Source organism: Capsaspora owczarzaki, assembly GCF_000151315.2.
Source record: "Capsaspora owczarzaki ATCC 30864 unplaced genomic scaffold supercont2.1, whole genome shotgun sequence".
Taxonomy (NCBI): domain Eukaryota; class Filasterea; order Ministeriida; family Capsasporidae; genus Capsaspora; species Capsaspora owczarzaki.
This window is the reverse complement of record NW_011887292.1, coordinates 2,856,734-2,880,017: the sequence shown is the minus strand read 5'-3', so window position 1 is coordinate 2,880,017 and position 23,284 is coordinate 2,856,734. Positions and strand designations below refer to the sequence as shown.

General features: G+C 53.7%; 8 protein-coding genes across 8 annotated transcripts; 3 read left to right on the top strand and 5 right to left on the bottom strand.

Annotated features, from left to right (window-relative positions):
* Positions 1–952: 952 nt before the first annotated feature.
* On the bottom strand, positions 953–3,085 carry CAOG_00899 (hypothetical protein). The gene has a single exon (XM_004365713.2). The coding sequence runs from the start codon at positions 3,024–3,026 to the stop codon at positions 999–1,001; it is 2,028 nt and encodes a 675-aa protein (XP_004365770.1). The 5' UTR covers positions 3,027–3,085; the 3' UTR covers positions 953–998.
* Positions 3,086–3,731: 646 nt separating this feature from the next.
* CAOG_00898 (hypothetical protein) lies at positions 3,732–5,247 on the top strand. The gene is made up of 3 exons (XM_004365712.2): positions 3,732–3,778; positions 4,590–4,737; positions 4,911–5,247. The coding sequence occupies exons 1-3, from the start codon at positions 3,752–3,754 to the stop codon at positions 4,997–4,999; spliced, it is 264 nt and encodes an 87-aa protein (XP_004365769.1). The 5' UTR covers positions 3,732–3,751; the 3' UTR covers positions 5,000–5,247.
* A 981-nt stretch (positions 5,248–6,228) lies between these two features.
* On the bottom strand, positions 6,229–6,690 carry CAOG_08452 (hypothetical protein; the record flags this gene model as incomplete). The annotated part of the gene is made up of 1 exon (XM_011271722.1): positions 6,229–6,690. The coding sequence occupies one exon, from the start codon at positions 6,688–6,690 to the stop codon at positions 6,229–6,231; it is 462 nt and encodes a 153-aa protein (XP_011270024.1).
* Positions 6,691–7,473: 783 nt separating this feature from the next.
* Positions 7,474–10,701, top strand: CAOG_00897 (hypothetical protein). Its single transcript, XM_004365711.2, has one exon. The coding sequence runs from the start codon at positions 7,615–7,617 to the stop codon at positions 10,375–10,377; it is 2,763 nt and encodes a 920-aa protein (XP_004365768.1). The 5' UTR covers positions 7,474–7,614; the 3' UTR covers positions 10,378–10,701.
* A 117-nt stretch (positions 10,702–10,818) lies between these two features.
* On the top strand, positions 10,819–13,179 carry CAOG_08451 (hypothetical protein; the record flags this gene model as incomplete). The annotated part of the gene is made up of 3 exons (XM_011271721.1): positions 10,819–11,437; positions 11,537–12,673; positions 12,833–13,179. The coding sequence occupies 3 exons, from the start codon at positions 10,819–10,821 to the stop codon at positions 13,177–13,179; spliced, it is 2,103 nt and encodes a 700-aa protein (XP_011270023.1).
* Positions 13,180–13,244: 65 nt separating this feature from the next.
* CAOG_00896 (hypothetical protein) lies at positions 13,245–17,161 on the bottom strand. The gene is made up of 5 exons (XM_004365710.2): positions 17,014–17,161; positions 15,653–15,750; positions 15,142–15,423; positions 13,777–15,010; positions 13,245–13,635 (listed from the first exon to the last, which is right to left on the bottom strand). The coding sequence occupies exons 1-5, from the start codon at positions 17,068–17,070 to the stop codon at positions 13,525–13,527; spliced, it is 1,782 nt and encodes a 593-aa protein (XP_004365767.2). The 5' UTR covers positions 17,071–17,161; the 3' UTR covers positions 13,245–13,524.
* A 73-nt stretch (positions 17,162–17,234) lies between these two features.
* On the bottom strand, positions 17,235–18,904 carry CAOG_00895 (phytanoyl-CoA dioxygenase). Its single transcript, XM_004365709.2, has 3 exons — positions 18,656–18,904; positions 17,879–18,453; positions 17,235–17,698 (listed from the first exon to the last, which is right to left on the bottom strand). The coding sequence occupies exons 1-3, from the start codon at positions 18,852–18,854 to the stop codon at positions 17,423–17,425; spliced, it is 1,050 nt and encodes a 349-aa protein (XP_004365766.2). The 5' UTR covers positions 18,855–18,904; the 3' UTR covers positions 17,235–17,422.
* A 131-nt stretch (positions 18,905–19,035) lies between these two features.
* On the bottom strand, positions 19,036–22,505 carry CAOG_00894 (statip1). Its single transcript, XM_004365708.2, has 5 exons — positions 19,987–22,505; positions 19,740–19,849; positions 19,556–19,659; positions 19,300–19,416; positions 19,036–19,207 (listed from the first exon to the last, which is right to left on the bottom strand). Exons 1-5 carry the CDS (start codon positions 22,487–22,489, stop codon positions 19,063–19,065), a joined length of 2,979 nt encoding a protein of 992 aa, XP_004365765.2. The 5' UTR covers positions 22,490–22,505; the 3' UTR covers positions 19,036–19,062.
* Between the last annotated feature and the right edge of the window lie 779 nt (positions 22,506–23,284).

The following is a 23,284-nucleotide window of genomic DNA, read 5'->3' as shown; positions in this document are numbered from 1 at the left end:
AAAAAAAAAAAAAAAAAAAAAAAAAAAAAAAAAACAAAAAAAAAAAGGATGCGAGATCGCGAACTTTTTTCAATGACGAAAAGGAAGGAACGACGCGGACGACGTTGCTCAAAACGACCAGCAGCAGACGCAAACCCACACTGCGTTCGCACAGTCTGCGTTAGATGTAAGACGGGACGGGAAACAAAGAGACACTCCGTCCGTCCGTGGCGGGCCAGAGCGAGGCGAGGGACGAAAGGAGGTTGTTCGAGAAACAATTGAACTCAACGGGAGTTCGTTCGCGCGCTGTCTCTCGATCTCGGTCGCAGTCGTCGTCACTCTCCCCAGACACACAGACAAGAGATCAACAAGGAAGCGGAGGGGGGGGGAGGAGCAGGGGAAGGGTCGTACCCGCCGTTGGACGCGTAGGGGCTAAAGTCGTGCTTGGTTGCGCCGCCAGCGGCTTCGTGCGGCAGACTGGCTGGAGTGTGCATTGGAAGGAACGCCGCCATGGCTGTGCGATTGTGATGTGAAAAATAATAAAAATAAGAATGAACGACTGAGAAAGAGTTATTGAATGGAAAACGAACAAAGGGAGAAAGGGAGCATTGATACATGTATTGATGAAGCAAGACGGACGGGAATTGGGACCGGGTTTCACTGAAATCGAGCAATCCATGATCCTCAATATCAACCAAACACACGCAGCAAACACCTGGCAGGAAGAAGAACAACAAAGTTGACGGCGAGATGAGGACCGCGAGGTGAAGAACGATCGAAGCGATGAATTTGGAAGTTGATCCAACAACGAATGCGACACACACACGCAACACAGGGAGGGAGGGGGCATCGCAGCATAACACACAACAAAGCGCAAACAAACACTAGACGAAACAAAAGTAAAACTCAGAGCAAGGCAACAAAACAAGTCACAATCGCCACCACTTTGGCGCAGACCGAGCTGCAACAAAAACAAACGATAAAACCAAGCGACAAAAAAGCAAAAACTCTGAAACACATTACGCGCGAACTTGAGCATGCTGCTCGGCAGCAACCACAAGCGCATCGCTGGGAGCGGAAGCCATGGGAAGCAGCTGGTTTGGAGCTGGAGAGGAAGACGACGACGTGGAGGCCGATGAGGATCCAGTCGAAGACGACCAGTAACTTGACGTTTCGTGCATGTAACCCGTGGCAGCGTATTGTTGTTGTCCCGTCATAAAGGACACAGACCCCATTGCCATTGTGGAGTAGTACTGCGGATACATTGGCATTGCCGCTCCATTGCTGTCAAGCGAGCTTGATTGCATGGCAACCGGTTGTTGTTGTTGTAGTAGTAGTTGTTGTTGCTGTTGCTGCTGCTGTTGCTGCTGCTGTTGCTGCTGCTGCTGTTGTTGTTGATAGTGGTGCTGCTGTTGCTGAAATTGAGGGGTGGAATATTGTAAATACGGAGAATACTGGAACGACTGCTGTTGTGGTGGCTGTTGCTGTTGTAGTTGTGGTTGATGTTGTTGAAGGTGTGGCTGCTGTGGCAGTGCTTGCTGATGGCCTGCAAATTCTGACAACGAGGCAAGTGCGGAGGCAATCCGCGCTTTGGCAGCGTCGGTGGCGGCATCTGCAAACGCCGACGGGGATGGCTGCACCATCGCCACGGGCTGTGCTTGGTGTGGTAGCGATGACTGCATTGTTCCTAGCGGTGCTGCTGGAGTGGATGCAGGGACCGCACGGGGCCAAGCAAAGGCGGGAGAGGATCGGCCAGCCTGCGCGAGCGCCACCGCCGCTGCAGTCTCCGCGGGAGTCGCCGTCGCGTACGCCACGGTCGACAAGGACGATGATTGCATTGGCTGCATCATCGCGTGGTGTGAATTCATCTGGTTGGTGCGCGGATGGGGATAGGCAAAGAACGGGCCCATCGAAGTTGCTGAGACGGGACTTCCGCTCTGGCTGCTAACAACGCTACTATGATTGGACGACGACAACGACGACGTCGACGACGAAGCAGAGGACGACGCCAAGGACGAGAGCGATGAAGCTGATGATGCTAATGGTGCTGATGACGACGATGATGCTGCGGATGGTGAAGAGGCCGGTGGGCTGATGCTGCGGCGGCGTCGGCGCGTCGTGCTGGGGCTCAGAAGCGAGCGTTGCTGTGGCCGTTGTTGATGCTGCTGTTGCTGGTACAAGTCCAGTGCGGGCGTGTAGCTTGACCACTGGTTGCTGCTGTTATTATTACTAGGATGACTAATGCTATGGTTGCTCGTGGTGGTGGTGGTGGTGTTGGTGGTGGACGTGGTCGCGGTGCTGAGGGTGCTCGCATTGTTGCTCAGAGGTCGGGCGAGCAGGATGCCGCTACTTCTTCCACCCAGCGCGCCCTGGGCCGCCACCGCACCCGCCGCAGCTAAGCCCGCTGTTGGCCCTGCATTGACAAAGGTAAGCGCGCCCATCGCAGCCACCGGGGCAGTCGCAGCGGCGGTGGTTGCCGTGGACGCAGGCGGCGGCGTGGTGGGATCACCGACGACGATGCTCGTGCTGCTGCTGCTGCTGCTAGTCAGGCTGCCCTTGCGCTGCGACTCCGCAGACGGGGTCGGCGACGCGGACGACCAGACCAACGCAGCTAGGTCGGGAGTGCTGATCGGCGGGATTGGGAAGGGCGGCAGGTGCTGCGGCGTGGTCGTCGCGTCCGGCGGGTAGGGCAGAGTCAGGTTTCGGGCCGCATGGTAGCAGTACCGCGACTTGCGAACACAGTGCACGCACGCGTAGCTGCCGCCCGCCGATCCCGCACCAGCGTTGAGGAGACTCGTGTGGCTGCCTCCAGGCGCAGCGGCGGCGCCGGAGGTCGTCGCAGAGGCCGTGGAGCCACTGCCGGAGAGCGGCGTCGGCGTTGTGGAAGCGGCGATCGTTCCGGGGCTGCTCCTCCCGTCCGGAATCAGAAAGACGCCGCCGCTGCCGCTGCTGTTGCTGCTCACCGGATCGTCGTTCAGTGAGCATCGCTTCTTGTCCACGCCGCACCAGAAGCACGACTTGCGCCGGTAGCCGAGCTGCTGCTGCATTGCTTGTCGACAAAGAAACAAACACGGCAAAAGAAAGAAAAAAAATAGAAAAAAAAATCCCAAAACAACGAAAAAAAAAAAAAAAAAAAAAAAAAAAAACGACAAAAAAACAACAAAAAAACTAGGAATGGAGCCAAGAAACACTGGTGCGCAGAGAGTGGAAGAACGGGGGCAGAAAATAGACAAGGGAACAACAGCAGTATCGAAAAAAAAAACAACGAAAACGCAAGTCAAACGCTTGTGACAGAAACAGGTGTTTGGAACAGCCATTGCGTTCGCGAGCTGGCAACCCTTGCCGACAATTGCCGACTGCCCTGCGCCGGTCAAGCGTCTACAGATTGTCATCGAGCGGTCGCGCATTACCAAACGAACGCGGGTGGTGGATCAAGAGCCCGTGATACCGCTTCCCGGCAAATGAAAAGAAAAATACAATTCTCAGATCGCCAGCGTTCTCGTAGCTCGAGTGGCACAGCTTTGAATCCGCCGCCGCGTGGAATGGATCTTTGGGCACGCATGATGCTGATCCACGAACTATGCATTTGCAGGTTGCAACGCTTGGAGCGAGCTTCGGTGCACCAAAAACTCGATGCACTGCCGAGCTAGCAAGCTCGGGGCCGTGGCTTTGCTCCCTCGCCTCCACCAGCCTTTCTTCCTTACTCTCACATCCAAATCCTGATGATGGATTGTCCACCCATTCATTCCCAGTCGTTTTCCTTCACACATCCATGTCGTCCGTTTCGCCACTTATTCGAGTACGGATTTTTTTTTTTTTTTTGTGGTCGTGTCGGCAGCAGCTTTTTCTCGTTCGACAACGCTCCGGAAGCCCTGCCTTTGCAACCACCCTTGCCTTTGAGCTTTTCTGCAATGGTGGTGGTAGTGGTGGTAGTAGTGGTGGTGCAGGCTGATGTCCGTTGATCGGCTTTGGCTTGCTTTTTTTTTATTTTTTTTTATTTCGACTCCTCGTGTGAGATCGGTGCGATTGGCGCTGTTTTCCCCCCGGTTGCTCTGCGGCCCTGCTCCATTCTGGAATCTGTCGCCTTCCTTCGATTGCCCATCAAACCTGCCGTCTCCCTGCTTGTGATGAAAGCCCCAGTCTGCAGCAGCTGCATCGCGGCACATTGAACTTTGGCCAAATCCCGTGCAAGAAAAAAAAAAAAAAAAAAAAAAAAAAAAAAAAAAGCACGAGATCGTCGGAACTGGCAGCCGAGGCACAGATGCGCGTGTGTGGGACGTTCTGGTGGGAAAGTGTGGCACACTTCACCACATCGCATCGCACGCTTTACTCTGACGGTTGGTCGGATGGCCGCGTCGGAGGCGCCAGCAAAGCGTGGATCCAGTGAATGGAAGATCGATAGGAAGCAGGCTTTTTTTTGCTCAATCGATCGACCACAGCAGCAGCGGCCGCTCAACCACATCAAACCACCACTCAAACCACGACCACTCGAGCGTCGAGCTCATCAACACAGAATGATTGAGCAACGGCATTCGTGAGACTCTGCAGAAACTCGTGTTTGGCTCGCCTTCCCACTCACGAACGCTCTCTGACTTGACTTGGCTGCACAGGCATCGCGCTACGTCGCCCTCGGCTTGGGCCTTCTATATGGAGCATCGCAGGCTCGCGCTTTCCAGGCGAGGGCTGATGCTCATCGTGCTATCGCCGCCGATGAGGCCCGAAAGCATCCTAAACCAGTTGCTGGCTCCAGCACTGGAGGTGAGTCTTTTTGTTTGGTGTACTCGGATCACACACACACACACACACACACGAACGCACGCATACACACAATCGGGGTTTTGCACGCTTCGCATCAGCACGATGGTAAACAGTTTCTCACCTTTGGTTGCCTGTTTTTTTTTTTTTTTTGTTTCTTGTTGTCTCCAACTCAGTGGTCACTGATCCTAACGCGCCCGGATTCTCACTCGGTGCCTACTTGAAGTATCTCGATGAGACCTCTGGCGCCAAGGCCAAGCACTAAACTGCCCCTCGCGATTGTGTTGATCTGATATTTTCCTTCCTCTGTCTTTATCGTTTTGCCCGGCCATCCCCTCCAACCCGTCTCAACCCTTGAGCGCCTGTTCTTTGCTCAAACGTCTTCTAGATTCGCGCTTCTCTCTGCTGTTCACTGTCGGTGGACGCACGAGTTTTGTTGCTTTCTTCTTGTTCTTGTCAATGTTCAACTTTTGACCCCTCTCGGTCCTCATCAATGTACACCCTTCTACCTGATTCAGTTTGATGATCTGTTTCACCTGTGGTATTGCTCTCCTCTGTCGGAGTGACTTTTTTTTTTTTTTTTTTTTTGCTGTATCGGTTTGTTGATTACCTCAGCGAAGGATTGAGGATTGGGACTGGCGGCATCTGCTTGCTGACGCGGATCCAGGTGGCTTGCTGACACGGATCCCTGGCCAGTTGGTTTACTTTGGTTACGCGGATCTAGGTGGCTGGCACACATCGAGTTGGTCGTCCCAATCTGATGGACAGGGGTTAATCGGATTGCCTGTGTGCCTCGCTCCGAAAACAGCATCACTAAACAAAGCATCAACGAAACGGGCGGGCTGTTCACTCCTGTTTCGTATTTTGGCTTTTTAGCTGTAGATTGCGATTCCTTTTCTGAGAATTCGTCCAGCTTGCTCTCCCTCGTCCTCTCGCTGGTAAGATTTCCGAAACAACCAGATCAGATCCAAACCCAAAATCACACACAAAAGAATCTCGTAAAGAAAACAAAGATACTGCACTGTACAGTCTAGCACAACATGAAGTGATGCACTCCAAACCCATGCCAGCCCACATCCGACTCCATCACCCCCATCACCAAAAAGCTATTAAAACCCATTGTGATTTATTGTGATTTTGCGCCCTTGGTCTTCTACTCAATTCTCATTCATTTTCAAAGCCTTAAGAGAGCCGAAAACAGCTTTATTGAAAGATCACTCAATCACAGTGTGTCGCGCTAGAGGAAAAAAACAAACAAAAAAACAAAAAAATTATTCCACCCACTTTCCATCAATGAGTTGCTCGACGCAGTCAAGGACAAGAACATTCTCGACGTCCTGAATTCTGGGCACATAAAAACAATGAAAGCGAAAAGGACTATCCGGACGAAAATCAGGATGGAAAGAATAGGAGAAAGCATTTGAGATTTGGGGAATGAAGTGACAATAGTTTGCGGTTGTCACATCTTCCGCACACAAGAACTTGGCGGACCCCTCAGAGGCTACACTCATTTTGACAGCAAAAGCCATCACAGCCGCTTCCTGCCGAGGAGAGAGCTGGCTCAGCTTCGAAATTCAGGCTGACAGAGATTGGGATGGTGAGTTGGTCTGAACCAGTCAACATTCGGACAGACGACAGTCGGAATGACAGATTATGCCTTTCGCCGGGAAGCAGCTTCGAGCACAGCTTGCGCGTGGGCAAGTGCTGCCTTGAGGACATCGGGTGGGGTGCGCCTGATAAAGTCGTCGAAAGCAGGGCCCCTGACGGGGAACTCTGCGGCGATCTCTGGTGGAACGACAAGCCTCGTGGAAGATTCCGCGGAGGTTGCGAGTGGACGAGCCGCAGAGGCAAGTTGCTTGATGGTTTGAGCAGCGCGCGGCATGTCTGTCGAAAGAAAAGCCAAGACAAGCAGAGGTTCGACTGAGCTTCTTTTTTTTTTGTTTTAGGAAGCATCATGATCGTGAGACACACAAGTCCTACACACAAGTCCTACCTACTCTAACCCTGCATAAAGTGATACACTCAGCACATGTGCTCAACAAGCAATTTGGAAATTTGTTGCGTGGTGGTGGCGGAGTCGGTGTTTGTTTTGCTGTACGACCGCTACTTTTTGGCTGCATCCATCTTCCATCACTCTTTACCTGCTGTTTTCTTCCCTTTTTTTCACCATATGTCGATCCCTGTCTCGTTGATGTCCGAGAAGTTGGTGACGATATTGTCGCTCTTGGAGTACATGCGAAACCGCAGTCAATTTCACCCAAAAACCGCGGTTGAGCAGATCATTTCGGGGTTTTTCCCAATCTTTCGTCTGTATCCTGAGCCTTCCCCACCCCTCCACCCCCAAACAGCCAAGACAGGTATTTGTCTTCTACGCGGCCCCTCTTGAACGGAAAGCAGCCACCGCTCAGACCCAGATTTTCCAATCTCGACTTTGCTTCACACAAATTCCAAAAAAAAAAAAAAAAAAAAAAAACACACCAAAAATCCACTTCCTTCAACGCAAAGAAAGCGCTTACAGTAGTTGCAAAATCGACTGGGAGCTACCCAGGGGCACACAGGATAGCTCTGCTTGACCCCCGAACGGGGCCCCGTTGTGTGTGATCACTTCCATAGAGCTATTCACTCCTCGATTGAACCGCCTCTGGTTTTGGGTGAGCGTTCAAGTTGCGTTTCTGTTCATTTTTTTTTTCAATCTTGTCAGTTTCTTGTTTCGGAATCTTTTGCGGTCATCTTTCTTTTTCGATCTGAGTTCAGTTTTCTTTTTTTCTCTTTTGTTTGATTTTTGTGATTTTTGCACTGAAATCTTTCATTTCTCACCAAACCGCAAACTCAAACTTGCAGCCAGAATTAACTTCTACGCGCTTCGAGATTTTTCAAAAAATGTCAGCAAAGCGACGTGCGCTCGATGAAGACGAGCATGTCTTTGAGAGCAGTAGCAACACAAACGCAGCAATGAGCACGAGCGACGCGACAGACGCGCCCAACGCAGCCAACGGACTGCGAAAGAAGGCGCGGCTGTCAGGTGCGGAGCTCCAAGAAGGAGCGCGGGGAGAAGATTCACGGACATTTTCAGTGTCCACCACGAGCTCCACCAGCAGCAACAGCAGCAACAGCAGCAACAGCAGCAATCACAGCAACAGCAACAGCAACAACACCAGCAACAGCATAAAGTCGCCGTTCGAAGACGACTCGCAAACGTCTGGAAATGGCCGGCTTGGCGCGCAGAGCCAAGACTTTACTTTCAACGGTCGGCCGACCAGCCCCAGCGGCTCCACCGGCCCTGCACACACCTCCACGCCGTCGGCTTTGGTGGCTGCCGGTGCCACGCACTCACCCAACAATGACACCTCATTTGCGGCTGACGTGTCCGACGCCGGCGCGGGTGCGGAAGACCTGAGCCATAGCTCGGAGCGCGAAAGTGATGACGCAAGCTCAAAAGAACGCCAAGAAGCACTGCACTCTGCGCCTGCCTCTGCGCCTGCCTCTGCCTCCGCTGCCGCCGACCACCAGGACCACCACACCGTGACCGCATTGGCAGGTCCGTTGCATGCGGCTGGGGAGTTGCGGGACGCAATGAGCTCGGAGCGCCACGCCGACACTATTCTCGCTCAGACACACCAGACGAGCGACAGCAGCAGCAGCGGGAATGACCCAGCCAATGACGCTGCCTTTGCACTCATGCCACGGCCATTGTCGGAGCAACAGACCCACCAGCAGGTCGCCTATCCCGGCAAAGTCGAGGCCGACAACGAGGAGGAAGAAGAGGAGGAGGAGGACGACGATGAGGATGAGCTGGACGCGGACGACGACGATGACGTTCATCTTTCGCACACCCGATTCACCGCTTCCTCCTCTGCCTCATCGACCGTCTCGTCGTCGCCAAGCCCGAGCCACGCATCGCAGTCGCCGGTTTCTGCTCACTCGGCAGCGTCGTCGTCGTCGCCCCGGGTGGCGCCACCGGCAGCGTACATTTCGGCGTCCTCGTCTGTTGTTCAGCCACATTCGCAGCATCCGCGTTTGGCAATGGATGGCGCAACACGAGCCAATTCTGTGAATCTTCAAAATCACCCGGCGTTGCTCGGATCGGCTGCATCTGCCAACAACCGACGTGGGTCGAGTGGCTCTACCTCTTCCAATGCATCGCTTGCTTCGCTTGTGCACACGGTGCGACCTGCAGCGGCGGCTGCATCACACGCGGTGAGCGCGCAGGCGGGATCCGGTTCGAACACCGGGTTGTTGCCGTCAGCCAAGAAGCACAACTACAACCCCAAGCCCTGTCCCATCTGCAACCAGGTCTTTAGCACGTCGAGCAACATGAAGCGACACTACAAGCACCAGCACATGCATGGCGAAAGCGCGCCCAAGCTGCCTCCTGCACCTCGTCGCACAGCGGCAAGTGTTGCGGCTGCTGCGGCTGCTGCTGCTGCTGCTGCTGCTTCGAATGCGTCTTCGAGTGCTCCCGCTGCCACCTCAGCTGCCGGATCCGCAACACGCGCACACCATCAGCAAGTGCCGCTCCAAACGACGGTGTCGTCTTTCGTGCCAGCACCTGCCACAAGCCGCGTGTCTGCACCTGTGCCCGTTGTTGTGCCAATGACTACCCATCCGCTGCCGACCGAGGATGCCTTCACAAGCATGAAGGCGTTGGCTGCCGTGTCCTCGGCCATGGTTCCGACCGACATTTCAGCCCCCCTGCCGATGGTGCCGTCCTCGCGCCCTGATCTTCCAGACCGCGCGTCCAGCATTTTCTCCCCCGCCTGGCGCCACACCCTCTCGCAGATTATCGAGCACGAGTTGGGGGTGGTTCAGCACGAGCGCGAGTTGGAGCACCCGCAGCAGCCTGCCATGTACCACGCATACCAGCACCCGTACTACCACCCGCAGCAGTACCAGCAGCAGCAGCAGCAGCAGCAGCAGCAACATCAACAACAGCACCATCAGCAACAACACATTTACGCGTCCCCTCACCCAACAAGTGCCCAACAGCAGCTCGCTGGGCTGCCGTACCGCAACTACTACCACCATGCTCCGCATCAGCACGTCCCACAGCATGCACCCCACGCAATGCAGCTTGTGGCAAACAAGCACCATGGGATGGAAGAGCAGCACCACGAGGCTGTGCACGCCAACGACGAGTACAGCTCGCCACCTGCGTTCTCGCCCGTGTTGACACAGATTGCCAACATGTCGTCGCCCCCTCAGGACCACACCCCATTGAGCGAATGGAACTCGCCGTATGGAGCTGCTCAGAGCGACGAGGCTCCTCTCACGCCACGCTCCCACAAGAGCATGACGCATCACGCCGAAGTTCGCCGCTCGTGTCCTCTGTGTGCCACCGTGTTTGATGGCAAATTGGCCATGATTGAGCACTACCGCTCTGCGCACGAGCGCAGTGGTCCTGTGTCGTGCCTTTCGTGCAATCGCGAGCTGGACTCGACTGCCACACTCCAGCGGCATCTGGCGGAAGAGCACCACGACTTTGACACGCGCTTTGCCTGCCCAAGCTGCTCGCAGGTCTTCTCGGCCGACTTGACGCTCAACACCCACATTTTGACAATGCATGGTGTGCCTTCAGGAATGCCAGTCCCATCAGGCATGCCAGTCCCGCACGTCCTGATGATTCCTCAACATCACGTCCTGTAACCACCCCCCTCATCAACTCACCCGCAAACTACACAAGGCTCTTCACCGTGTCTTCTAGTTTCCTCCAATCCTTGCTTTTATTTAAGCGTCTTGCGATAAGGCGCCTTTTCAATGGTTTGGATTTGTTCCTCGTTTGTTTTCGATTGTACTACTAGTTTTTGTTCCTTTTTGTTGGTCTTTCGTGCATATTTGCCTGTGTATTGTTTTTTTCGGGATGGAGCTTATTTTTTTGCTCAGTCCTTTCAAAAACCGCTTTTGTAACTCTTGTACAGTATTGATTGATTTACCTTCATTCAAATAAAAAAACACAAAACTGGTACCAACAATTTCAGTGGATGCAAAAGCAAACAAACATCTCATTGACGAAAATCCAAGAAACAATACGAAATCAAACATCTCAGTCTTTTGCTTTTCTACTCTCAGTTCTTTGATTCTATTTCCATGTCCGACGACGACTCTGACGGTTCCAACGACTCTGATGGCTACGATTCGGACACCGTTGTCGTTGATGCCAATGACGGCAGGGACTACGGCTCAGCTGTGCACTTTGACGATCGGGAGAGCGACGACGACACGCTGGACGAGCTCAACTACCGCCGCCACCCAATGTACCGCGAGTACGCGCCAGCCCTCAATGCAAATCCCAATACATATGTGAAGCGGCCATTCGGCTATGTCGGCATTCTTCACGAGCGCGATCCCGCGACAGACCCGTTGTGGAACAGCATCCGCGAGGCTGGCTTCGACCCGGTGGAGTGGGTGATTTCCATGCTAAAGTGCCAGCGACCGGTCCCGACCCAGCTGAAGCAGGGCTCTGCTGCTGCTGCTGCTGCTGCACCCGAGTCTACTCCATCACAGTCAGAGCAGGCTCCCACGCCATGGGCGCTCGCAGTCGCAGAAGCCGCCAAAGCAGGCGTGCTGCCCGGCGCATCGTGCTCCATCTCAGAAGCGACGACCGCGCGTGCATCGTCCAGCTCGGGCTCCAGCACCGGCGTCGAGACGGCCGATTCCAATCGAGCCCCTCTGTCTTTTTGGTGGGACATTTTTGATGGATCTGAAGGTAACCGACTGAACGCTGCAACGCAATGCGCAAACAAAAACTATAGCGAACGACTCACCTTCTCTGTTGCGCCTCACTCTGCTCGACAATCCATCCCAGACTTTCCCCTGGATGACTTTATCCAAAACCACCCAGTGAACCGCGAGCCCGACTTTAATCCACTGGATGCGAGCCCCGAGTTTAACTGGGCAGTTGGACGTCGCCTGCTTCCTTCGTTCGTGGCATCCAAGTCGGCCGAGCGTGTGCGCTTCTCGCATCGAGGAGTCGCCATCGACACCAAGTCCCGATTTGTACGTCGCTGTCTGCGGCGTGCCGAGCGCAATGCTTCTCGCATTTTCATGGTCGATGAAGCCACAGCAACCTCGTGCTCAATCAACCAGTCCAACATCGACCGTCTCACGTTTCATGGAGACCTGCTGCGCGACCCGACACTGCAGATGGACTTGGTTGCGACTGGTTTGCCTCTGAGCGCGAAACTCTACTGGGGTGACTCAGATCCCTATTTCGCGTCATTCTCTCGCGGGACTGGCAGTGAACAGACTGGCTGGGTGATGCACTCGCGCCGCTACACTCGGTACTGGGATGACATTGAGAGCCCGCTCATGACTGGCTCCATTATGGAGCTGTTTGACGCGCTGGAGACGATTCGGGTTGGTCGGTCCTACTCGCTGTCCACAGCCTTGTCGGTGAATGACATAGACTGCACACAGTTTTGCACCTCATCAGCTGTGTGGGTCATGCTGTTCCGATACTGGATTTTCGTCGAACGTGTACGACCACCGCAAGATATCATTGATCACTGCGCCACGACCAGCATTGATATGCTTCGGTACTGTTTAAGGCATCACTACCAGGAGATACAAGATGTTCGCGAGGAACTGCTGGCTTGCTGGCTGAAGAAACACGTCAATCGCAGCAGACCGAATGCCTGGAATTGTGTCACGCTCGTCTTGGAGTGGTTGTACCCCGAGCGCAAGCCTGCGTCGTACGACTGCGTGCATCCGCCACGGCCCACGGGTCCGACGGTTTACGACAAGTTTGGCGTGACCGAGGAAGCTGAATGGGTCGTTTGCGGTATTCCTTTTGGGTACTATGCCGATTGGTTCAAGCAGGCGGCGGGGTGGGATATGGCACCTGTGCTTGAGTGGCTACCTGAACTTGGCCAGCAGAACTTCATTGACAGACCGACACTGTACTTTTCGAATTGGCTCTACCAGTTTGAGCTTGCGAGCTTTCGTACTTTGCCTCCTTTCGGTTCTAGTTGGTCCGGCGATGCTCATCCATTTGCCTTGGCGGCGACTCGACGCCTGGTTGTCGGATGCTTGCTTGCGTGGGGACTCTCTCCTTCCAAATGCCTCGATTTCGTCTCATCATCATCATGTGGTGGCTGGCCAGATGTCAAGCATCCCTATGACCGAGCACTCAAAAAGGAGTGGACTCGCTTGCATGACCGAGTGGAAGCAACCAACCAGAAAACTCTCAAGCAGATTCTGCAAATGGCCGAGCAAGCGCAACCTTTTAGACTTTCCTCGTTGTGCCGACTCAAGCTGTGGCGGCACGAAGGGAGCGAGGCAGCAGTTGCCAAAGCGCTCGGTGTCAGCAACATTGATGCGCTTCTTGGACTCGTCCCACCCGTCCCGCAGCCCGATCTGCGCGTACCTGAAGATGTCGCGCAGTTTGTGTTGGACATGCCTCTTGCTCGTCATTTGCAGCGTGTTCCCGCTTACCGTGATATGATTTGATCGATCACATGCGTTTATTTGGAGGTCGACATTAAACACCGGACTTTTCCCTTGAAACCCTCGGTAAAAACAAAGGTGTATTGTTGATAACATGACTCGAGTAGCAACAGTGAGCTACAAAACAACAATAGAAACAAAACCGACAAACTCAAAAACCCCTGTTAAAAGGAAAGAGAAGAAGGAACAAAAAAAAAAAAAAAAGAAAAGAAAAAAAAAGACGGAAACAAAAACATGAACAAGGATAGTAAACATGCAGCAGACAGACTGGCAGGTGCAGTGGTTGGCGAGAAATTCTGCACAACGGGGCGAGATGCTATTTCAAATCTCCGTCCACGCGCGAGTGTTCTAGTTGATGGCAGGAATAGAATCAAGCTCGAGCTTGGCAATCTGGACAATCGAGTAGACATGATCAATCAGAGCTTTGACGGTTGCCAAGGCTTGCTCCAACTCGGCGGTCTACGATGAGTACAATCAAAAAGCAACACACAATGAAAGTGAGTGGTCAATCGAACAAAACAATGGCGAAACCAGAAAAAAACCCTGCCAAACAAACAAACAAGCAAACAAACAAACAAACAAAAAGTGTCGTGGACAGACCTTGGCTTCTTCCTCTGTTGCAGTCATAAACGTGCGAACAGACTCTTTAAGAATCGCGCTCGAGTGCGTAAGATTGCCAATCTTCGTTCGGCAGTGCAAAATAACGCTCTCTTCAAAGGTGGCTTCAATGGCACTCTTGCAGAGAGAAATGGCCTGCGCAGTTTGCAAGGCAACTTCCTTGACGCCTTGCACAATCACGGCTCCATCGTCGGTCGAGGCCTTCTTCATCGAGTCGTACGCGGGAATCATGAAGGCAATCATGCGGTGAACATGGCGGAACTCGAGCAGCGCGTTGAGCTGCACCTGCAGCTCGGAGGTGGGCTCTGGAACGGTCAGCTGGATGGCGCCATCCGCCGAGACAAGCTCGGCCGCGTTCATGAGCTCGGCCGCAGCGGCCGCGTGCGCGGGATTATCAGATCCTGTGGACTCGGTCGAGACGGTGCTGGCTCTTCGTTGTGTGCCGGCAGCGCGCTGGAGGTTTTTGTTAACTGGCTGGCCTGCAGCCTGTTGTGACAAGGACGACGTTAGACTGTCAAGTTCGCCCTTTTGATTCTCAATGTACTGCCGGTCTGCCTCATCACGCTCGGCAATGGCTTTGGCCAAGGCAGCCTTGCGGTCCTCCTCGGCCTGGAGCAGCGCAGCCTTCTTTTCTTCGGCGGCCTTGGCGGCGTCGGCGGCCTTTTTCTCCTCTTCCTCCTTGAGGCGCGCTTCTTCCACCTTGCGAGCCTCGTCGTCTTCCTTGTTCTTGATCTTGATGGCACCAGACAACTCGTCGCGAGCGCGCTTCTCCTCGAGCAGCTTGTGGAACTGCGTCAAGCCAACCGCAGTGGCCTCCTCCACGGCAGTGAGCCCCTTGTCGGACTTGGCTTCAATGCTAATGCCGTTTTCCACGAGCACAGCCGCATACTCGGCATTCTTGGAACGAATGGCATTGATCAGCAGCGTTGGCTTCTCGCGGTACGACGGCTCATGATCGAGGAGCAGACCAACGAGATGGAACTGCTTGGCGTTCACTGCGGCGTCGAGCGGTGTTTGAAACCCGCTGTTCTTCTTGAGCACGTCCACCTTGGCCCCGAGCAGAGCGAGGACGGCAAACTGGTGGCCCCCAAAGGCAGCCAAGTGCAACGGGGTGTCGCCGTCGTTGTTGGTGGCCATCACATCAGCCCCGTTCTTGATGAGCGTTTTGACCACAAGACCAAAGCCCTTCCGCGCAGCATAATGCAGGGGAGTGTTTCTGTGAGATGGTGGAACAATGAAGCAGACGTCAGTGTGAAGATCTTGCAAAAAAAAAAAAATTAAAACCCCAGAACAGAGCAGAACAGAACAGAACAAAAGACTACAACAATTGGCCGAAGGCATTCTCACCCATGAGAGCCCTTGCGGTTGATGCCAGCACCAAGGCGCAGGAAGAGCTCTACAAAGCTGAATTCGCCGAGATCGGCGGCGATGCAGAGCGGCGTGTCGAGGCGGTCGTTTCGGATTTCGAGCGAAAAGCCCTTTGGCAAGTTCTTAGGGACGGCTGTTTTCTCGCTGTCCGTCTTGAAGAACTTGAGCAGCTTCTTTTTGTTGACGGGGTTGATCAAGGCAAAGAACTCGGCACCCTCTTTCAGGGTATCCTTGCACTTTTTCCAGTGCTTTCCATCCCAGCTGATTGTGCGAGAGAGCAAGGTGAGTACTTTGACACACACACACACACACACACACACACACACACACCACGTTCTTCACGTTCACGTTCACCAAATGCAAATACATGAATACACACACACCACGTTCTTCACGTTCACGTTCACCAAATGCAAATACATGAATCCATGAATCCATGGTGGAGATGCAAACAGTCATGAATCGACGAGTATGAGCTTGAGCGACTTACTCTTTGACGCGGCATTCGTTTCCGCAGTAGCCAAGGCAGCGGCAGGTTGGGCAGATGATGGATTGTGCGGCGTCCTTGGTGCAGCCTTTCGCAGAGCACTGTCGACGCGGATCATGATGCAAACACGTTGTGTGAGTTTTTTGATTTTGATTTTGATTTTTTTTTTTTTTTCAGCACCGTAAAAGCCACACCCACACCAAAGCACGCCAACACAGACACCCTCGCACACTACACAAGCACGAGCGACTACATCCTCGTAAGCGACTCACAAACGAACCCAGTCACGCCTCACAAACCACACAACACAAAAAGCGAAACCATCGCAACAACGAGTAAAAGGGAGGCGGTGCTTTTTTTTTTTTTTTTTTGTAACTTTTTGGCTTTTTTTTTTTTTTGAATTGTAAAAATAGAATCAAAACACCGGGGACTGTTCTCCGCGCGCCCTGCCCCGGCCGCCGTTCACCCTCCACAGCCCCATGATCAAGGAGCAACAGCGGGATGAGCCAGATGTCATGGCGGATGAGCGCCCGTGGGAGGCCGCCTGCGACTGTCACTCCTTCACGACCTTGTTTTTGTTGCTTTTTATTTTTTATTTTGTTTGTTGGTGGTTTTTTTCGTTTTGTCGTTATTTTACTTTTTTTTTTTTTTTTTTTTTTTTTTTTTGGGTGCTGAGCACTTCACTCGCGCTGACTTTGTTCTTGCTTTTTAGCAAAACGCCATCAGTGCACTCGCAAAGAAGAACGTGGTCTTTGTGGGTGTCGTTTCTTTTTCAGGTTTCAGAAACAAAAATACCAATGATAAAAACAAAAAAATACAAAGAAAAAAAATAAATGGAACGCCAGTTAAAAAAACAAAAAAATAAAATAAAAATAAATATATAAAAAAATAAAAAATAAAAAATAAAAAATAAAAATAAAAAATAAAAAATAAAAAATAAAAAAAGCCCTGACTGTAGTGGAAAACCCAAAGCAAAAGGCAAAGTCAAACGCGCCGCTTTGTCTGAAGGCAAAGTCGCAGTGGAGCAACAAGCCAACAAGCCGCGGAGAGCGGCGCACACAGCTCCAGGCGCGCGCAGAGTGGCCGACCGACCGACCGGACTGGTACCGCTTTGTCCCAGTTTCAGCCGCGCCCGCTCCCGAGCAGAGAATGCGGCTCTTTCTGCCACCACACGCACACACGCAGCTTTTGATGCAAAAAAACCCGCGTCCAGCATGCGCCAGAAGCACAAGATTGGTCGTCACCGAAATAGCGGACTTCAGCTTGACTTTGACTGAGGAAAACCAATGGTGTTTTTTTTTTTTGTTTTTTTTTTTTTCCGTGCTCGTGCAAAAAGCACTCGAGTTCCTTGCATCCATGCTTACCTTCCACTCGTGGGGTGCTGCAAAGAACTCGTCGCCAGTGGATGATGTGAAGGACATGGTGGTGAACTGTTGGTGTTGCGACCGTGTGCACTCAAACTCAGAGGGAGCAGGAAAACCGCAAAAGTTGTGATAACAAAAAAAAAAAAAAAAAAAAAAATAGGACTGCAAAAAGCCTGAGGTAAGGAAAAATAAAAATAAAAATAAATAAATAAATACACAGACGAAGAAACAGCAATAATGACAATTGACAGGGCTCGGAATCGAATGGAAACGGACCAGTGACACACCATGCAACGGTGATCGTGGTGAAGATGATGAGCGTTTGTTTTCCATTTTGACAAGATGATCCAACTCCGCAAAGCAAAGGCACACCAGAAACATGCACTGATGGAAAAAAAAATCCCGCGCCTCAGTCATATCCGACGTGACTCTTGATGGTCGCCGATCGCTGACCGTCCTTGGACCAGAGAATGGGGAAGAAGGCCGGATCCATCGAGTCGTCGCCAGCTTTGCGGTACCGACCATAAATGTAGCCATCCCCTTGCCCAAATCGCGAGGTGTGCGGAATGAGATGGATGCCCAACGACCGACGCCAGCGCTCGCTGGTTGTGTTTTTGCAGCTGCCATGCCACATGTCGCCATGATGGAATACGATCGACCCCGCTGGTAGCTCGACGCTTTCGACCTGTTGCGCGGCGAACAGCCAGGCAGGAGAGAGAGAGAGAGAGAGAGAGAGAGAGAGAGAGAGAGAGAGAGAGAGAGAGAGAGTGTGTGTGTGTGTGTGTGAGTGAGCATGCAAAACAAAAAAAAAAATCAACCAACAAAACGCTCAAACCCCAAATCACAAAATTTACAACTCCCTCACCTTGATGGTCGAAGCATCCACTCCGGCGGCATGAGCCGCTTCGTACGCAGGCGAGAGATAGCTGGAAGTTGGGGCATGGAACGCGTCGCGGTCAATAGCAGCGGTTTTGGGCCAACGGTGCGAGCCGGGAATGTACTGCAGCGTGCCATTCGCCTCGCTGACATCGGTGAGCGTCAGCCAGCAGGTAATCATCGGGTACGGCACGTAGAATGCGTCCGTGTGGAAGGTAATTTCAGTCCCGTTGGGCGGCTTGACCCAAACCGAGTCATTCCCAATGCGTGCGCCGTCAAAGTTCATCAGCCCAGCTGCAAACCGTGCGACCTCGCGCGAAAGCACCATCGACGCAACCAAGCGGTCGGACTTCCAGATGTTGCACATGTGTCTGGTCACATCTGGAAGCGACATTTCGGCTCGCCAGTACCACTCGTCCGGGTAGTGTCCAGTCTCAAATCGTCCGGTGAAGCAGCGATCAATCCGCTCGTTCAGCTCGGCGCAAAACTCGCGCGAAATGACGCCGGGCACCTTGAGAAATCCTTGCTCTGCGAATTCGCGCTTCATGTCAGCGGTTGGAACATCTGTGAATGTTGTGCAGTTCAGAGTGAGTGCGATTGCGGAGAAACTTGTCGTGTGTGGCGGAACAAGGTTTTTGAGCCAAAACGTCGCTCGAGCGAAATAGAGCGCCAATTGCGTCTGCAATATGAATGAGAGTGTAGAGAGAGAGAGAGAGAGAGGGGGTGGTTTGGGTTGTGATTGGGTCGAGCTGGGGGGGGGGGTTACCAAGTTGGACGCGGCGATGCGCTGGGGCAGATTGCTGGTTGGTCGCCAATGATTGCGGTTCTGGTGCTGCACTCGTGTATCGTGCCAGCATCGCGGCAGCCATCGTGCATCGTGGAGGGTTGTTTCGCGTGACTGGCACAGTCGACAACTCGCGGGCACTCCGGCTGAGCAGACTGGGAAGCAGTCGAGAGCACAGCATTTGGACAAGATTTGACCTGGAGTTGAAAATTGAAAATTGACTGAATTGGTTGAATCTGCTGACTAACTGAGACAGAGTGCTGGTGACAACTAACTAGCTAGCTGTCGAAGGTGCCGCCCACCCACTTTTGCGCCCTCCCCCCCCCCTGAAAACGCTATGAATTTGTGAAACTGAAAGAAGACGAAAGAAACAACCGCCAAAGTTCAAATCACAACGGCACATCGTACAACCGCACAGAAGTATCCGTGCTCGCTGTCGCAAACTGCAACCTGGGACGAGCAGAAGAAATGATAGAGTCCACAACAGGGAAAGGCCGGAATCGAATTCGTCGAATGGTGGACGAAGGGCAAACACTGCGAACAAGCAAACAAACAAACAAACAACATGCAGCGGGCTCAGTCTTCTTGTTTCGAAACTAAACATGGCAGCAGCAGCAATACTGTACCTCTTATCCAGCGTCTTGGCTGAAGTGACGGTCATCTGCGAGGAGCTGCCGGCAGCTGCTTTGATTTGCAGCAGCCCAAGCGTGCCAGAATCAAGTCCAACGGCGAGCAGATACCCACTAGATGGCAAAATTTTCAGGGCGGCGGGGGGGGGGGAAGGGGGCGGGGAATGCAAGACAGGGGAATCCAAAACCGTGAGACAAAATGGGAATCCTGCGCCGACAACTCTCAAAATAACACCTTCATGACAGTGCTCACCCTTCATATGGCGCTGGCGCGAAATCAATGGCAGTCACGCTCTCGCGGAAGTGGTCAATGGTCGCAACGCAAGTGCCCGGGGCTTCAAGCGCCCAAATCTTAATCTGCATTGCGTGTGAACAAAAAAAAAATCAGTTGAAGAAGCCGAATCTAGCTCGCGGCGACATGCGATCATCTCGCTTACAGTCATGTCACGCGAAGCGGTGGCAAAGAAACGATCGTCATGGCTGAAACTACAGGCCCAGATGATACGCTCGTGGGCTGGAGTCTTGGCGACGAGCGAGAAAGTGTGGCCTGATCCCCCCCCCAACAAAAAAAAAACACAAAATGAAGACATGGCAACAGGAGCCAGAGAGAAAAAAAAAAGTCAGTCAGCGATTCTGTCAAAAGAGATTTCAACAACAAAATGTCGAGGATAGAGCAAATTTTACCAATGCGAGAAAACAGTGTCCAAGTGCGATCGCGCGACACGCTGAGCAGGAATTGGTCGTTGTGAGAAAAAGCGAGTTGCGTGACGGTCAGAGTGTGCGCCTCGAGAAGGGCAATATCGCGGTACGTGTCCAGTTCGGAAACGCGGATGACGGCAGTATCTGCGCGAGTCGCCTTGCAGGAGGAGGCCAGCAAACGACCCTTGGAGGAGACACCAAGAGATGATGCTGGCTCGGCTGGCGCGGTCGGATCGGCCGAAACCGCTGCATGTGTGCAGGCCAACGCAAACACTTCGTTGCCGTGGCCGTACAGCTTGTGTGCCTCGGGCCAAAGGGTGTTTTGCGTCAAATGCTCTTCCGGTGGCGGTCCTGCAATCTTTTCGTAGCGGAAGGCAAAGCCTGGAGGCGCCTCTTGCGCAGTGAACGCCGACTCCTCGTCGTCACCTGCGGTTGCGACACGACCCGAGCTTTCGCCAGCGGCGGTATCGTCTCCGGCGGCGGCTTTGGCCACGCCGCCAGACAAGTCGTCCTCGAAAACAGCACGGTTTGTCAAGCCAAGAGCGGGCACAGACGCACCCAACGCTCGGCCGCGTTGTGACAACGTGTCGACAGTAGGGCCCGAGGCAGTTGCGATTTGCCATGTTCGGTCTGCCAAAAGCACGCCACGGCGAGCCTGCTGAGCCAGTCGCACTCGCTCTTGGGTCGCGCCGACAAGTGCAGATGCAGTGTCGAACGCAGCAGAGGCATCCACTGCTGGGACTGCGGGCAACAGCGCCTGGAGCGTTTCCCTGAAGTGCCCTGTGGCGTCAAACACACGGACGACTTTCTCGTCACCCGCGCTGGCAAAGCGAAAGCTGCCCACAGTGGCAACGGCATTCATGCTGTAGCCGTGAATCTGCGGGCGCGCAATCTCGTGCCATGACAGGAGTAGATCGGGCGCACCGGGAAGGTGGCGCTCCCATGAGGCGAAAATGCGCGTCGTCATGTCGGCGCTCGTGGAAAAGAGCAGCTCTCCCGTCGGGTCAAAGTCAAGGTCCTCTGCTGGACCAAAGTGGCCACTCACTGACGCCTGTGCCACCCAAGCTTCATACGGCAAGGTGCCGCCGGCGTCAGCGTCATTGGATGAGGCGGCGCCTGGTTGGGGCTGCTTCGTCCACGGGTGGAGGGCGCCTTGAAATCCTTGCGCGAGAATGGCAGTGCCTCGCGGACCAACAATGCCGCCGTAAAAGCCCAGTCCGGCACCCGAGAACTCGCCGACACGGGTGGTGTTTATCCAAACGGCACTTTCAGGGTCGGGCTGCCACTTCATGAGGGTTCGGTCCATCGATGCCGTCAAGAGAGAAAGAGGTTGGCGGACGACAACGGGGTCTGTGCCGACCTGCACTGCTGGCTCCCATTCGATACTGTAGACAGGAAGATCGTGTCCCGTCAGCAACGCATCAAGGACGGCTGCTGTTGCCTGGGAATTGTTGGTGGCACTGCACTCGACACGCCACAACCGGACCATTGAGTCTTGCGCCGCACTTGCAAGCAACAAGCACGGTGTGTCTGCGGCGGTGCCAGAAGAGCCAGAAGAGCCAGCAGACTCGTTGCCATCCTGGGCTGCAACAGGGGAAGGCGAGGTGAGTTCCGACAGGGGTACGGGCGCATGGGCAAACGCGACCGCGCGAATCCAATCCTCGTGGCCAGCCAGAGACCACCGAAGCGCAAACTGGCGAGTGTCGGCAGTATCATAGGTGAAGATGTGCACCTTCCGATCGACGCCACCGGTGGCGAGAATGGGCACGGGCGAGTTGGGCAGACACGCCAGAGTGACAGACTCCATGTAGCGCACGCCAAACGCAATAGTTTGTACGCACGTCCACGTAGCACTTGCAGCAACATGCTCGTCCGTGCACAGCCAGATGCGCACTGTTCCATCGCCCGACGCAGTAGCAATCCAACGCGCAAGGACGGTCGCCGCGCTCGCGCCCTCCTTTGTCGTCGTCGTAATCGTCGTCGTCGTCGTCGTCGTCGGTAGCAATGCGACTGGCGTTTGTGGCACTGTGAGTGTAGCCAGAGCAGTGACGCTCGCCGTGTGCCCTTCCAGTGTGGCGACCGAGATCCACGGGCAGTGCGTCGACGGCCACTCTGCGCGCCAGTCCCACTCCGAAGGGGCATTGCTTCCGTCTGGGGACAGGCGCCACACGCGAGCAGTCTTGTCGGCTGAAGCAGACACGAGCGTCCGTGCGTCGAGCCACTTGACGGTATTGACGCGCGCATTGTGCGCTGTGAGGACGGCGACGACGCGATCCTGCTCCTTGAACTTGGAGTTGTTGTTGTTGCTGTTGTTGCTGGTGTTATTATTTGGGGGCTGAGCTGGCGTGGTGGCGGGGTCGTCGTGGTGGTAGTGCGTGGCCATGATGCAAACATTGGCGTCGGCTGGGTAAGCGACAAGGCCAGTCTCGGGCGACCACGCCAGGCCAGCAGCGACCTTGTTGGCAGCAGCACTGGCAAACGACAGCATGTGGGACGCAGGGACGAGGGGTGGGCGGGGGGGGGGGAAACAGACTCGAGAGGTCGAAGGTAGACGATCTGAGCGACTCGGAAAGAATACACCAAAAACGGGACTGACTTCTATTCTCAGCAGACAAGGGAAGGGACAAATGTCCAGATGTGTGCCCATCGGGCGAAAAGGATCCATGCGCGTGCGTTATCACTAACAAATACAACAAAATCATACCGACGGAAGGAAGGTGCTCTGAGTTTTTTTCCATCTTGGTTCTTTCGCAAGAAAGAAACCATGTAATAAGTAAAGAGGTTGGAACAAAACAAAACGACAAGCAGGGCGTAGATCTACGGACAAAATTCAACAACAAGCAGGGGCTACATCAAAAAAAGAACAAAAGAAAATGCTCAATAGCACAGTTCGAGGTTTTGGGGCAGTGCGTGAATTGGAGGTGCAGTGACTAGAACTCGATCGCCGGCGTTGACTATTTTCTCTTGCAGCTCCGGGCGAGTGAGAAGCCACTTGTCGACATCAGGTGTCAAATTGACACCGTAGAGCGGGAAAGTGGCGGGGTTTGCTGTCATCACACAATATTAGTAACAAGAATCCGCGCAACCAGAGTAGCAACTGCTCAGCGAACAAGACCTACCATTGCCCTTTGCCTCAAGTTCTAGCTTTCTGGCTTCGAGCGTACGGTTCTTTGCCCAAAGTTCTTTAACTCGGGCGTTGGCAGCTTCAACTTGGTTGGTGGCTTTTGCAACTTGGGCGTTGGCTTCTGCAACTTGGTTGGCGGCATCTTCAACCGTCTGTTTG

What these genes read in the sequence shown, in the direction of transcription:
- CAOG_00899 (XM_004365713.2), bottom strand. Translation starts at nt 3,026, where the DNA reads ATGCAGCAGCAGCTCGGCTACCGGCGCAAGTCGTGCTTCTGGTGCGGC.
- CAOG_00898 (XM_004365712.2), top strand. Translation starts at nt 3,752, where the DNA reads ATGTCGTCCGTTTCGCCACTTATTCGA. An exon ending in CCGTTTCGCCACTTATTCGA is followed by an intron (nt 3,779 to 4,589) that starts GTACGGATTTTT and finishes TTGGCTGCACAG; the next exon opens with GCATCGCGCTACGTCGCCCT. An exon ending in TGCTGGCTCCAGCACTGGAG is followed by an intron (nt 4,738 to 4,910) that starts GTGAGTCTTTTT and finishes TCTCCAACTCAG; the next exon opens with TGGTCACTGATCCTAACGCG.
- CAOG_00897 (XM_004365711.2), top strand. Translation starts at nt 7,615, where the DNA reads ATGTCAGCAAAGCGACGTGCGCTCGATGAAGACGAGCATGTCTTTGAG.
- CAOG_00896 (XM_004365710.2), bottom strand. Translation starts at nt 17,070, where the DNA reads ATGTCCTTCACATCATCCACTGGCGACGAGTTCTTTGCAGCACCCCAC. An exon ending in AACGAATGCCGCGTCAAAGA is followed by an intron (nt 15,424 to 15,652) that starts GTAAGTCGCTCA and finishes TCGCACAATCAG; the next exon opens with CTGGGATGGAAAGCACTGGA. An exon ending in CAACAGAGGAAGAAGCCAAG is followed by an intron (nt 13,636 to 13,776) that starts GTCTGTCCACGA and finishes TACTCATCGTAG; the next exon opens with ACCGCCGAGTTGGAGCAAGC.
- CAOG_00895 (XM_004365709.2), bottom strand. Translation starts at nt 18,854, where the DNA reads ATGCTGTGCTCTCGACTGCTTCCCAGTCTGCTCAGCCGGAGTGCCCGC. An exon ending in GCATCGCCGCGTCCAACTTG is followed by an intron (nt 18,454 to 18,655) that starts GTAACCCCCCCC and finishes CAACATTCACAG; the next exon opens with ATGTTCCAACCGCTGACATG. An exon ending in TGGATGCTTCGACCATCAAG is followed by an intron (nt 17,699 to 17,878) that starts GTGAGGGAGTTG and finishes GCCGCGCAACAG; the next exon opens with GTCGAAAGCGTCGAGCTACC.
- CAOG_00894 (XM_004365708.2), bottom strand. Translation starts at nt 22,489, where the DNA reads ATGCTGTCGTTTGCCAGTGCTGCTGCCAACAAGGTCGCTGCTGGCCTG. An exon ending in GACACTGTTTTCTCGCATTG is followed by an intron (nt 19,850 to 19,986) that starts GTAAAATTTGCT and finishes GGGGGGGATCAG; the next exon opens with GCCACACTTTCTCGCTCGTC. An exon ending in GCCAAGACGCTGGATAAGAG is followed by an intron (nt 19,208 to 19,299) that starts GTACAGTATTGC and finishes GCTTGTTCGCAG; the next exon opens with TGTTTGCCCTTCGTCCACCA.